Source organism: Chelonia mydas, chromosome 1 (genome assembly GCF_015237465.2).
Source record: "Chelonia mydas isolate rCheMyd1 chromosome 1, rCheMyd1.pri.v2, whole genome shotgun sequence".
NCBI classification, from domain to species: Eukaryota; Metazoa; Chordata; order Testudines; family Cheloniidae; genus Chelonia; species Chelonia mydas.
The window spans coordinates 26,599,395-26,614,277 of NC_057849.1; the positions used below are offsets into that span (position 1 = coordinate 26,599,395).

The window sequence follows — 14,883 nt, forward strand, 5'->3', positions numbered from 1 at the left end:
TAGACTCTTCCTTGGGACCCTGGAATCTGTCCATTCCCTTTCCATCATTGTGCCTCCAGTACTGCATACAGGGCCGTGGTTCAGCTGTCCCATGTTTTTCTATTAGCATCCTAGGTTTTATAACTCACTTTGGGGCAGGACTAAGCAAGATTCCCCCCTCCCCACGCCTTGGGACAGATATTATTTTGGGGCTCTGCTCCCTGAATTAGAAGCACTCACCAGACTCCTTTTCTCTTGCCCTCCACATCATGACAGAGCAGGCTGTATGAGACCCTGCTCACCCAGAGTTGCTCCATGTACACCCAGAGTTGCTCCATCTGTAAGGAGACCTGCCCAGCAACTGAACCAGGCACACGCTGCCCGAGGGCATCAGGAGAAAGGGCTGAGAAATCCACCCCACTTCAGCCTGTAGATACCTCACTAAACTCAGTATTGTCGAGTATCATGTCTGGGACTTGATAACAAACACCACCCTCTGCAATCAGGGATTTCTCAGGAATATCTCCAACCCCACTATCCTAGTCCAGTCCTCTTCAAAGGGGAAAAACTCTAGAGTTTCCTTCCATACACATCAGTGGGTAATAGAGTCATTTTCACAGAAGTCTGACATGCTTTCCCCTCCTTCCCAGAGGAAGATACGGTCTCTTACAGGAATACACGCCTGTTTTAATTTTAAATTATTTCTCAGCAAGGCAGGGACGCATGGCTCTTACACCTTCTACTTTCTATATTTCTCCCTCTAAAGATAAAGTAAAAAATCCAGAGTGGAAACCGAAGAAAATGCAAAAGAAAAGATAAAAAGCATATCATATTTCCTCACGAGCGCTACAGTATACGTATCCATCAGGCCCTGCAATTGGCAGTTTCTCAGGTTCACCCTTGGAAATTGCCTCTAGCATTATAAAACCCTTCCGTTCAGCCTGTCCTTTGCAGCAAGGGTGTTCACGAAGGTTTTGATGATAATATTAGCCAGGCTAATTCTGTCTAGAAAGTCACATGTGCCTGTTCTGAGCTGGTACTGTTTTAAGAGCACCATGACAAGAAGCCAGCAACCCAAAAGATCCTCCACATGCTTCAGGAACATGGGTCTCTGATCAGCTAAAAAAAATCCCTGATTCCCTCACAGGTGATCACATAGTTAGGTTTCAAAACAGATACAAGGAAGGTGGCCAGTCTTCTGGATACAGGAAAGTCTCATTCAGCAAGATGCAGGTGCTAATCTCCAAGAAGTGTCTGAGTTTCACCCATCCAGGTTTACATGCAGCTCCTATGTCTTCTTGGTCACCCCACATGCAAGACTACACAAAAATTGCACCTCCAGTTTAGCAGTTTCCCCAGTCTGCATCTGTGGCAGGCCTGTGGTTGAAATGAAAAGCCTATGTAATAGTAGGATTCTTCCATCAGAGTTGAAATCCCTACTTCCTGACCGTGGATGCCAGCTCCGCACCATGAAGGGTCATGCTTGGGGAACCACAGCATGCAGTGATCAGGGACAAAGTCAAACTCTCTAGAACACCAACTTCCTAGAGATAAAAATCGTCAGGCTGACCCTCCTCCACTTCAGGGGCCACCTGAGAAAGGGGCCATTTCCTTATTCAGTCAGATAAGATGATATAGAAATCAGCAAGAGGACACCAGTAGCTTTTAGTTCTAAGGCAGGTTCTTTGGTGGGCAGAAGGTTCTCTAGCTTCTTTCTGGTTGATGCACATGAAGAAGATACAGAATGCAGGAGCGGACTGGCTAAGCCAGGGGTGGGCAAACTTTTTGGCCTGAGGGCCACATTGGGGTTGGAGGGCCGGGTAGGGAAGGCTGTGCCTCCCCAAACAGCCTGGCCCCTGCCCCCTCCCACTTCCTGTCCCCTGTCTGCCCCCCATCAGATCTCCTGACCCATCCAACCCCCCCTGCTCCTTGTCCCCTGACTGCCCCCCCGGGACCCCACTCCCTATCTAACCCCCCCTGCTCCCTGTCCTCTGACTTCCCTGACACCTAGCCACACCCCCGCTCCCTGACAGGCCCCCCGGGACTCCCACACCTATCCAACCCCCCCTGTTCCCAGTCCCCTGACCACTCCTCGCCCCCTTACCATGCCGCTCAGAGCAGCAGGACTGGCAGCCACGCCGCCCGGCCAGAGCCAGCCATGCTGCTGCACTGCCTAGCAGGAGCTGGCAGCCCCGCCGCCCAGAGTGCTGGTAGCACGGTGAGCTGAGGCTGCGGGGGAGGGGGGACGGCAGGGGAAGGGCTGGGGGCTAGCTTCCCTGGCCGGGAGCTCAAGGGCCGGGTAGGACAGTCCCGCGGGCCGTAGTTTGCCCACCTCTGGGCTAAGCCATCAGCAGATATGTAACTGGGAATAGCCCCTAAGCCAAGAAGCATTCCAGTTGATACCAAATAGCATACCTTCCCCCTGGCTCTATTTACAGCCAGTCAAGAGATGCAGCTGAATCTCATCTTCACCAAGGGAACGGAAGCTCTGGCTCACAGGTGTCCCAATTCAGCTTCCATACACCTCCTCCTGCTCCGTACTATACTAGGAAGAGTGACTCAAAAGACAAAAGAGGAAGCAGCCATCATTTTCCTCATCCCAAGTTAGCAAAGAAGCCCGTGCTGCTAAGATCTCATAGGCCTGTTGCATAGGTGTCTGCTTTGTCCTCTTAGTAGGCAGGATCTTTTATACCAGGGCCAAACCCTAAATAAACTGGGATACTCCTCTAGGGTATTAGGTTGACCCTTGAGTTCATGGAGATCTTCCACCTTCTTGGTTTATGCAAGAGGTTGCAAAACATTCTGTTACCATTGCCAAGGTAGAAAGATCAGGCACAGGAAACCGGCTGCTCCAGGATCATAGCAGAGTGCTTTTCCCCCACCCTCAGTGGTTTGCCTTAATAGGATTGCACAGTTGAGGCAGATGTCATCCTTGCTTGTCTCCTCTCATCCTAAATTCCTCTTCTTGAAAGCTTCTAAATATTCTGTAGCTATGTATGAAACTGCATCGCTGAAGTTTACACAGCTGCAAATAAAATACTTGCAGAGGGGATTGGAGCCCTTTAAGTACGTTCATAGCAAGAACATGAGGAGCCACCACAAAGGAAAGCTGTAAAGCTGCCACCTCCGTAGCCATCCCATGAAAGCATCCTTTGGAAGAAAGTAGGTCCAAGCACTGGTCACAAAATAATTTAATTCCACTAATTTGTAGTAAAGGCAAGAATTCTTTTTCTTTCTGTATTACTTTATCCGTCCTTTCCTAGTATGTTTCTGCATTGCTTTCTACATCTCTGAAGTCTCGGACTGGGGAGAGGCAGGTTCCAGAAGCAAAACCTTGTTATGATTTTGTTTCTGGGAAACACCTGTTCCCCATTCTGTCCCACTTGAGGAAATTCCTTTGGGTGCTTCTATCATTGCCTTCTTGGAGTCCATGTATGTAGTGAATACATTTGTACACACAGTTACAATTAAGAATTTATAGCTAATTTACTAGTAAGGCGTCAGCATTTCAATACGCTTTTGGAAACACTCACCTGGTGAGGGATTGTTTGCAGTGCGGCTAAACCCTGAAACTCTGAGACATGAATTTGACTTGCCTCTGGTGTGTATGCTAGAAGAGAGGCACAATCCAAATATCTCAGACTGAGTGATAGGTCATTCCCCTAAATGAAATAATCAAGTGACAAATTCTCTGTTGTCCACAGCTGATGCGAAATACAAACTACCCATAAATATGGCCCTCAATCCCAGTAGAGATTGGGCTGATAGCAAACCTCACCCTAAAATGCAGATCCAGTTCTTTGACCTAGCTTTTCTTCAGTAACACTATTTAATACAAAACTGAACCATGAAAAATAGACACAGCCCAGCCCCTGCTGATTGGTGGGAGGGACAGGAGAAAGAGAGAGAGGGAGAGAAATATATCATGAATATAATTTTGGAAGGCTATATGAGAGCCTATACTATTAATCCAATTGAATGAAGTTTATTAATTTTAGGAAGAGATTATGGAGTTAGTCAAAGTTGTCTGTGACTCATAGAGCAAGGACAGATGGGTGTTATTTGTGGCACAGTGTTGAACAATCTGCATTGTCCTCATCCTAAACACTATACTTGGCAAGCAAGGAAAGGGCATTTAAAAACTTGTATTTGCTAATCTCTCAGTTTTAACTTTTTGGAAGTTTTAAAGGCAGAGTTTCCTTGGAAGTGTGTGCTGATAACATATGATTTTTGATTGCTCATTAAGATAGTTATTAAGCATTTTGTATTAAAGACTTTCATTTTATTTCTCACGGTTATCAGTGTGAAACATTCTCTTTGAAAAGAGCAGACTGTCCCAAGGCTAGCTTCATTTCAGCCCAGGTTTCCTTGCAACCATCTGCAAACTCACTTCTTCAAATGATTTTTTTTCCCGGAGTTGATTTTTTTTTTCATGCAGTATTTCCCAAGTAAATCAATTAAAAACATTAATTGGGAGATGACCTCTCTCTTTTTTAGGTTAACTTAAAAATACCTCCAAACATATGATCTTATAGTTTTCAAATAAGTTGGTATCTCCATAACTTTAATTAAATGTCAAGGACAATTATGCTTTCACTAGCAATTAAAAAGTGTTAAGTATATATAACCACTGGGAATAGTAAGTGTTTGGTTATGCAGAAAGGGGGCGGGGAATAAGAGTGCTTCCCTTCTTTGTAAATCACAGCAGATCAAATTGCAGTGTTTTAATGGAGGGCCACATTGTGCTTGATAGGCTCAGTTCACTGGTGGGGCAGTGCAGGAGACAGGTTCCTCTGGATCTCCCAGTGTGCAGAGGGAGTTCGATGACTGCCCGATAGCTTCGGATGGTGCCGCAAACTCCCACACTGTGCATCTAGCTGTTGCAGGTCAGGGTGAGGCCCTGCCTGCTCCCCTCCCTATTCTTTTTGGTATAGTTTGTGTATCAGGGTGTGAGAGCAAGGAGTAAAGGTAGCTCTCAAACCCCCACCCCCCCAAAAAACGGTTAGGGTTTCACCATAACAAAGCAGCCATTCAATAAAATTACTGGGCAAAACCAAAATCAATGGAATGAAATCTCTCAACTACAGACCTGATCCCTAGAGAAACTAAGCACCTCCTGAAACATTTTAAACACCCCCTGAAATCAATGGGAATCAAAGGCACTCACAGGATCAGGCCCTTAGAAAATATAGCTGATACTGATATTGATACTGATTGAATGATACTGATATTTAATTAAAATAGCGCAAGAGTTCTCTCCCCGTCTAGTCTTATTCCTCCTCCTCATGCTCCAGAAAATCTCAGAGTTGGAATTATAATAAACTCCTCTTTACAGCTGAGTAGGGTGACCAGAAGGCAAACTGGGAGGGGAGGGGGTAATAGGCACCTATATAAGATAAAGCCCCAAATATTGGGACTGACCCTATAAAATCGGGACATCTGATCACCCGGGGTGGGGAGGGAAGCACAGCAGCAGTTAATGCAATCCTACTTTTTGCACAATGAGCAGTTCTAACTTATGAACTGTAGCTGTGGTAGAATATTCTTGGTAACCCTTTAATCTTTGGTTGTTTATGGCTTTCCCTTATTCTTTTGTTGATTTTTTTTCCCTACTTTATGAGCTGCTGGAATATTTTTTGCACTGCTGTAGGTAATTTGGTTTGGCAGGACAATTGTGTATTTGGAACAATTCTGATGTAAAATGCAGAGAGAAGTTTTAGAGGTTTATCTTGATTTCGGGGGGGGTTTTTTTTTGGTGTCTTCCCTGTCAACTCTGTTTAATTATTTCTGAGAGAGACAAATTATTTGACCTCTCCTGACAAATATTTACATGTCCTTGAAATTAGCATTACATTTCTCTATTTGCATTTTTTTCCAAATATGTAATAAGCCGTACTCATTTTAAAAGACCAGTCTAGTCCTTGCACCCATTGACATAAAATCTGCAGAATTGAACCCCCTTAAAATGAATTTCTTAAACCAAAACTTATGCTTGTTCATTACAGGAATTACAAGGGCACATCTCTTGTGGGTTTATAACCCCTAAAATCTTTTTATAAACTCAGTTAATAATGCTTCACTTAACTATATTGTCGAAGCTTTTGTTTTCAGGGCATTTTTTATAACATCTGTTTTACAGTGTACAAAACTGTGCTTTGAAATATAAATTATTTTAGAACAAAAAGTTTCACTAAAATTCACTGGGTTATGCGTAAAGAAGGCCCTAAACATGGTTGTCAATAAACAGATACACCTACCCCAGATACATTTTCTATGGAAAGTTTCCAGAGATAGCTAATTGAATTGTGTTTTTGTGGACAATTAGGAGGGAATTTCGATAGTTCTTTCGACGCTGAGAAGGGTGTGGGCACTATTGTCATTGCAAAGCCCTTGGATGCAGAGCAGAGGTCAATATATAACATGACTGTGGAGGTCACCGATGGAACAAGTGTTGCAACCACTCAGGTACAATATTGCATTCTTTGTGTGCAAGTTTTTCATTTATTTGTGGAATTTGTGCAATATTATAGAATAACTGTGCCATCCAAATTAAAAGAACATCCTATGGGAGCCAAGTTAAATGATTTGGCATTTGGTGAATATTTTGAAGCATGTTTCCACTTGCTTTGAAGAGATTTGAATGTTTAATACTTAGAATAGTGGCATTTCTTCTTCTGGTCTTCATGTTCATGTTGAACCAAGATTCTGTCCCAGGACTGAGAGTTTCCATATCAGATGTGACAGCACAGATTTGTATTATACAACAGTGGTCCAGAGGACTTCATCTTACATCTTAGTGATTCTGCAGTTTTTGTGGATATTACTGTAGAATACTGCGGATTATTTTCTGTTTCTTTTTCTTTTTTTTTTCTAAATGCAGTTCATACCTCTCAACCTACCCATGCCTAAATGTGGAACATAATGTGTAGCAAAGACCCAAAATGAGGGGAAGGCACAAATTATTCAGGCAGAAAACTTGTGCTTTGGGATTCCTTCCTTTCCTGTCAATGACTGTGTAATCTCAATTCTACATTTCTTTATTTCTGATGTCAGTAATTTCCAACAATACAAGTAAGGGGATGAATTTGTTTGGAGCATAGACCACTTTGGGACTAAAAGGAGAGATGTCCCTCAAAGTGAGGTACAGTTGAGAGGTATGGACTAGTTAGTGTCTTGACTCCTAACTCAGCATGAGAGTGAAGTGTGCATGAAGCATGCATTTTATAGTGTTTGGATGAAATATACATCATTGGAATGTACAGGGCCTCCCAGATTAAAGGTGACCTGCAGAGGAAATGAAAAAAATTAGGTTTGTAATGTTATTTGCTTCTTTATAATGCAAAAAGATGTCATGGCAGATTTATTTTTTGCTTTTTTATCTTACCGTTATCAGAAATGTCTGGTTTTGCTTGGATGACTCATATGTAGTTTGGGAGCTCTCCGCCCTTATTTGAAAAGATGATCAAAGTCTCAAACCTTCAAGAATTATGAGCTGTTTAACCTTCGCCATTTACAGTACTTCCAGTTTGTACTTTTTGATTTATCTCCAGAGTCTTCAGTGACAGTTAAACAGAAGCATTTAATACAAGCTTGTAGCTAGCAAAATGAATTTTGTATATATATTGGCTAGTTCTTTATCCCAATCCTAAATATAACCATAATCTCTGTGGGTCAGACATGTCATGTTACATACCCAGTGCAATCACTTACGCAGCCTCTGTGATTTGATTTAGATATCAAATAGTATGTTATTAAAATGCTTGATAAATAACCAAAAGAAAGAACCAAAAAACAAAACCAAAAGAGTTGCCCACAATGAAAATTGTGCTTCATAGTGGGTGTCCACCTAAACCCATGGTTTAATAGAGAGGAGGTATGGCCCAGTGGTTAGAGCACTGGTCTTGGTAAGCTTCTTGGGGCAAGGACTGTCTTTTTGTTCTTATGTTTGTACAGTGCCTAGTATAACATGGTCCTGGTCTGTGACTGGGACCCCTAGGTACTACAGTAATACTACTAATGAAAAATAATAATAAATAGTAGGTTGTGGGTGGGCTTGGCTCAAGTCCCTGCTCTGCCATAAGCTTCCTGTGTGATCTTGGGCAAATCAGTTATCTCCTCTGTGCCTCGGTTTTCCATCTGTAAATTAGGGATAGTAGAACTTCCCTAAATCATCAGTGTCTTGTGAGGATAAGTACATTAAACATTGTGAGGTACTCATATACTATAGTAACAGGCTATATAAGATATAGCAATAACTATCATTTCCTGTGTGATATATAATCAACTCATTAACTAGTTTTTTTCTGGAAGTTATGTTTTCATATGTAGAAATAGGAATTAAAATTATAAAGATTGTTTTCTTTTATAGAGTGTGAAATAATGTTAGAGATGAGAATTTATAATATAGGAAATACTGAATAGTGTTCCATATATTCACATTCTATAATTCTCTTATATAAATTCATGTGAGGTATTTTTATCATATTCAAAAGTTTGAATTTTCAAACTTAAAAGTGATAAAAAGAGCTGAACAATGTTACTCACCTTTGTTTATTTAACAAAATAAAGCCCATGTGCTAAGTCAAAAATATATCTCATATAATATTAATATAATCTTCTGAGAGTTCTCAGAAGTCTTATTCTGAGTCCCAGGACATTGCACTGTAGGCATAGAACCACCTGGGTTTTAATTAGGGCTGTCAAGCGATTAAAAAATCGTGATTAATCTCACAAATAAAAAAAAATCACGATTAATTGTGCAATTAATCACGCTGTTAAACACTAATAGAATACTATTTATATAAATATTTTTGGATGTTTCCCACATTTTCAAATACATTGATTTCAATTACAATGCAGAATACAAAGTGTACAGTGCTCACTTAATATTTATTTTTATTATAAATATTTGCACTGTAAAAATAAAAGAAAGTGTTTTTCAATTAACTTAATACAAGTACTGTATTGCAATCTCTTTATCATGAAAGTTGAACATACATATGTAGAATTATGTACAAAAAATAACTGCACTCAAAAATAAAACAATGGAAAACTTTAGCGCCTACAAGTCCACTCAGTCCTACTTCTTGTTCAGCCAATTGTTCAGGCAAATAAGTTTGTTTACATTTGCAGGAGATAATTCAGCCTGCTTCTTATTTACAATGTCACCAGAAACTGGTGTTCGTATGGCACTGTTGTAGCCAGTGTTGCAAGATATTTATGTACCAGATGCGTTAAAGATTCATATGTCCTTTCTTGCTTCAACCACCATTCCAGAGGACATGTGTCCATGCTGATGATGGCTTCTGCTCAATAATGATCCAAAGAAGTACAGACCAACGCATGTTCATTTTCATCATCTGAGTCAGATGCCACCAACAGAAGGTTGACTTTCTTTTTTGGTGGTTCAGGTTCTGTAGTTTTCACACAGGAGTCTTGCTCTTTTAAAACTTCTGAAATCATGCTCCACACCCCGTCCTGATCAGATTTTGGAAGGCACTTCAGATTCTTAAACCTTGGGTCAAATGCTGTAGCTATCTTTAGAAATCTCACATTGGTATCTTCTTTGCGTTTTGTCAAATCTGCAGTGAAAGTGTTCTTAAAATGAACAACATGCTGGATCATCACCCAAGACTGCTATAACATTAAATATACGGCAGAATGTGGGTAAAACACAGTGCAGGAGACATACAATTCTTCCCCAAGGAGTTCAGTCACAAATTTAATTAACACAATATTTTTTGAACAGCGTCATCAGCATGGAAGCATATCCTCTGGAATGGTGGCCAAAGCATGAAGAGGCATACAAATGTTTAGCATATCTGGCACATAAATACCTTGCAATGCTGGCTACAAAAGTGCCATGCAAACCTTCTGTTCTCCCTTTCAGCTGACATTGTAAATTATCTCCCATAAATGTAAACAAACTTGTTTCTCTTAGCGTTCGGCTGAACAATAAGTAGGACTGAGTGGACTTGTAGGCTCAAAAGTTTTTTGCATTGTTTTGTTTCTGAGTGCATTTATGTAACAAAAAAAAATCTACATTTGTAAGTTGTGCTTTCACGATAAAGAGATTGCACTACGGTACTTGTATGAGGTGAATTGAAAAATATTATTTCTATTGTTTATCATTTTTACAGTGCAAATATTTGTAATGAGAATAATATAAAGTGAGTACTGTACACTTATAATTGAAATCCATGTATTTGAAAATGTAGAAAAACATCCTAAATATTTAATAAATTTCAATTGGTATTCTATTATTTAACAGTGCGAATAAAACTGCAATTAATTGTGATTAATTTTTTTAATCACTATTAATTTTTGCGAGTTAACTGTGATTAATCGACAGCCCTAGTTTTAATGTTACTTGCAAAAATATTTTCTGGAAGAAGTGCGGGGGGAAATGCATCTATAAATCCCTTTGCTTCATTTAAAAAAAATAATAAAAGAAGCCCTCCCACTCACCCCCCTCCCCCAACACGCAGTGGTTTACTACAAAACAGCTGATCTTCATCATGCTTAATGAAACCATATTCCCTTTTATTCAACAGCACTTGTTCTTCCTTTATCTCTTTCTGTCATTTGGTGCATTACACAGTCAGAAGTGGTAAAAGACATTGTAAAAATACCAAAGATTTTTGTTTCAGTAATATGATCAGTGCTGAAGACCACATAACAGCTTCAGTTTCTTCAGTAGCAGTGCTGCACATTTATTAAATTCTGATAAACTATTATGACTTCTTTCACCCCATGACCCTGCACGCTGTATGTTATAGTGTATTAAGAGAAACAAAACCATTATGATTTAAAATTCACACGTTTTGGGTTATAGATAAGTTTTGATGGAGGTAAAAGAAAGAATTTAAGAAACCCAAGAAGGCCTTAAAGGTTTCCACATAAATTAAAGGATTTTTGGTGGGGGAGTGGATGATGTCAAGTTACAGAGATCCATGCAAATTCGTGAGTGAGACACTGTTCGTGTTAATGTACTGTTCCCACTTACCACATTGCCCCTTCATCCAGGCTGCAACCACCACGTTTTATGCCAGTAAAGATCTATTTTAATGCACTCCTGCTATGAACCGAGCAAAGTGGCAGCGGTAGTTGTGAGGGAGGAATATTGATTTACTTGATATATTATTGGAGTGTGAGTATGAAGGTACCTATTAGATTGATTAACTTCTAGGAAGGCTAAGCGAGGAACAAGACAGGGACGGGTTTTGTTTTTTCTCCACTTAATTCATCATTTCTGAAGGCAATGTGATAATTTATAAAAGTCTGAAGTTGTACACCACCTCTGAGTTCATGAGAAATGTGATTCTTGCAGGTATCGCCTGCTCACTAGTCCTTGGGGGACATCTGCTGTCCCCACACTTGAATGAAACCATGAAGCCATGACCCTAGGACTCTGCTTTTGCTGTAGGTCATAAGATTTAATCTTGATGATGGAGAGTATATTGCCCTCAATTGAACAAAGAGGGGCTTCTGCTGGCACAGAATCAATTTAATGGTACCCTTTCCCCCACTCCCTTCTCAGTATTGACCAGCCCTGATGAAATGAGGTCAGGAATAGAGCTGGCCCGAAAATAGAAATCCCTTCCCATGAAAAATTTGGCATTTAAAAAAAAATTATCACAAACCAGGACAAAATGTCAAATTTTTTTTGCAAAAGGGGATTTCAAGAAAAAGATCATTTTAGGAGAACTAAAACAGAAATGTTCAGTTTCCCGGCTGCCCACCTGGAAGTGTCTTGTCAATTTCACAAGAACCTTTCAGCCCAGCTGCTGGAGAAGCAAAGAAACTGGGTGCTCTGCCTCTTGCTTCCCCTTTCACTAACCAGCTGTTCACTCTTCTAAAACACCTGGAAAGGTACAGAGGAGTGGGGAATGATTTATTTCTGTCAGCTTCAGTGCTACCAGCTCTTGCAATTTTATCTGATGGATTTTCTTAATGCCCCAGCTCTTGGAGTCGTGCTATTACATGAGAACATTAGAACATAAGAATGGCCATGCTGGGTCAGACCCATGGTCCCTCTCGCCCAGCATCCTGTCATCTGACAGTAGCCAGTGCCAGATTTCAAAGGGAAAGAACAGACTAGGACAATTATCAAGCTGTTGCCTAGTCCCAGCTTCTGGTAGTCAGATGTTTAGTGACATCTAGAGGATGGGGTTGCATCCCTGACCATCTTGGCTAATAGCCACTGGTGGACCTGTCCTCCATGAAATTATCTAATTTTGTTTTGAACTCAGTTATAGTTTTGGCCTTCACAACATCCTCCAGCAATGAGTTCCACAGGTTGACTGCACACTGTGTGAAGAACTACTTCCTTTTGTTTGTTTTAAACCTGCTTATTTCACTGGATGACCCCTGCTTCTTGTGTTATGTGAAGCGGTAAATAACACTTCCTTCTTCCCTTTCTTCCCACCATTCATGGTTCTGTAGACTTCTATCATATCCCCCCTTAGTCATTTCTTTTCTAAGCTGAACAGTCCCACTCTTTTTAATCTTGCCTCATATAGAAGCTGTTCCATGCCCCTTCTCTGTATCTTTTCCAATTCTCCTATATTGTTTTTGAAATAAGGCACCAGAACTGAACACAATATTCAAGTTGTGGACATACCATGGATTTCTATAGTGGCATTATGATATTTTCTGTTTTACTATATATTCTTTTTCTAATGGTTCCCAACATTCTGTTAGTTTTTTTGACTGCCACTGCACTTTGAGCAGATGTTTTCAGAGAACTATCCATGATGATTCCAAGATCTCTTTCTTAGCGGTAACAGCTAATTTAGACTCCCCCATTTTGTATATATACTTGGGATTATTTTTTCCAATGAGCATTTTGCACTTATCAGCACTGAATTTCATCTGCCATTTTGTTGCTTAGTCAGTTTTGTGAGATTCCTTTGTAACTCTTCATGGTCAGATTTGGAGCTAACAATCTTGAGTAATTTAATATCATCTGCAGACTTTGTCACCTCACTGTTTGCCTTCTTACCAGATCATTTATGACTATTTTGCACAGCACAAGTCCCAGTACAGATTCCTGGTGGACACCACTATTTTACCTCTCTCTAGTCTGAAAACTGTCCATTTATTCCTACCCTTTTAACCAGTTACTGATCCATGAGAGGACCTTCTGTCTTATTCCATGACTGCTTACTTTGCTTAAGAGCCTTTGTTGTGGGTCCTTGTAAAAGCGTTCTGAAAGTCCAGGTATGCTATGTCAGCAGCATCATCTTTGTCCACATGCTTGTTAACACCCTCAAAGAATTCTGAGAGATTGGTGAGGCATGATTTCCCTTTACAAAAAATGTGTTGACTGTTCCCCAACAAATTATATTCACCTGTGTGTCTGATAATTCAGTTTCTTACTATAGTTTCAACTAATTTGCCTGGTACTGAAGTAAGGCTTACTGGCCTGTACTTGCCAGGATCATCCCTGGAGCCTTTGTTAAATATTGGTGTTTCATTAGCTATCCTCCAGATATCTGGTACAGAGGCTGATTTAAGTTACAGGTTATATACCACAGTTAGCAGTTCTGCAATTTCATATTTGAGTTCCGTCAGAACTCTTGGGTGACCCGAACACCTGGTCCTGGGGACTTATTACTGTTTACTGTATTGATTTGTTCGAAAATCTCTTTTATTGACATCTCAATCTGGTACCGTTCCTCAGATTTGTCACCTAAAAGAATGGCTCAGGTGTAGGAATCTCCCCCACATCCTCTGCAGTGAAGACTCATGCACAGAATTCAGTTAGCTTCTCCACAACAGCCTTGTCTTCTTTGAGGGCTTCTTTAGCGCCTTGATGATCCAGTGGCCCCGTGGTTGTTTGGCAGGCTTCCTGCCTCTGATGTACTTTAAAAAAATGGTGGTTAGTTTTTGTGTCTTTTGCTAATTGCTCTTCAAATTATTTTTTGGCCTGTCTAACTATACTTCTATACTTGACTTGCCAGAGTTTATCCTCCTTTATGTTTTCCTCAGTAGGATTTGACTTCCGGTTTTTAAAGGTTGCCTTTTTCTACCATACCACCTCTTTTACTCCGCTGTTTAGCCATGGTGGCATTTTTTGGTCCTCTTACTGTTTGGGTTTTTTTGTTTTTGCAGGGGGTGAGGGGATAATACATTTAGTTTGAGCCTCTATTATGGTGGTTTTAAGTAATTTCCATGCAGCTTGCAGGCATTTCAGCTTCCTTTTGGTTTTTGTAATGAAAGTTTTATTCCTCCTGGTTCAGAGCAAATGTGAACCCTGAAGGCTCAAAATCCAGACAGTAGAGGGAAAAAAAGCTTAGATGTATTGTTTTTTAAACAATAAATCTCATTATTTATAAACCAATCTCATGATGTGGGTGACTTGGTTCATGCTTTGTGAATGCTTAGGTCTCTACTCCTACACACTTTTTTGTGAGCAATATTTGTAGTTGCTGTTAAAAAGCTTTTGCCCAGCCCAGCCAAATTGTCTTCTAGTTGAATGAGCCTTTGCCAGAGCTATTGTTCATGGATCTTTTCCCTCCTCTCTGCAGAAAGCTATGAAATTTTTCTGCTCATTCGAATCCTTTAGATGGCACATTCAGGATGTAGAACTTGTTCTCTTTGTTCAGGGCACACGTTTATTTTAGGAAATAGTTTTGCTGAAGTGAATACCTAATAAATCATAGTGATCTTTACACGAGAGGGAGGTTGTTTCTGCAGAATGCCAGAAAGGCTCGCCTTCAACCAGTAGTGGCTATGAGTCAAAATGTAGGTGAAGCATCATAGCCCTCTATAGCTCCACATGTGCGCTTTAATTGGAGACATTTTTAAAATGTCTTTCAGCCTTCTACCAGGTGGCCAGTTGTTAAACAAACTGGATCCTTCCCTGAAGTCTTTTTTCTGCCCTCTCCTGATGGTCTAAGC

The 14,883-nt window shown here is 40.5% G+C and overlaps 1 protein-coding gene across 8 annotated transcripts in view; it reads left to right on the top strand.

Moving 5' to 3' along the window:
- Positions 1-14,883, top strand: part of FAT3 (FAT atypical cadherin 3) — a 544,317-nt gene that overhangs the window by 399,211 nt on the left and 130,223 nt on the right. For all 8 annotated transcript variants that reach the window (XM_043528746.1, XM_043528786.1, XM_043528740.1 and 5 more), the window contains one exon: positions 6,305-6,444. In XM_043528746.1, coding sequence (XP_043384681.1) covers positions 6,305-6,444 — 140 coding nt within the window. The remainder of the gene's footprint in view (positions 1-6,304; positions 6,445-14,883) is intronic.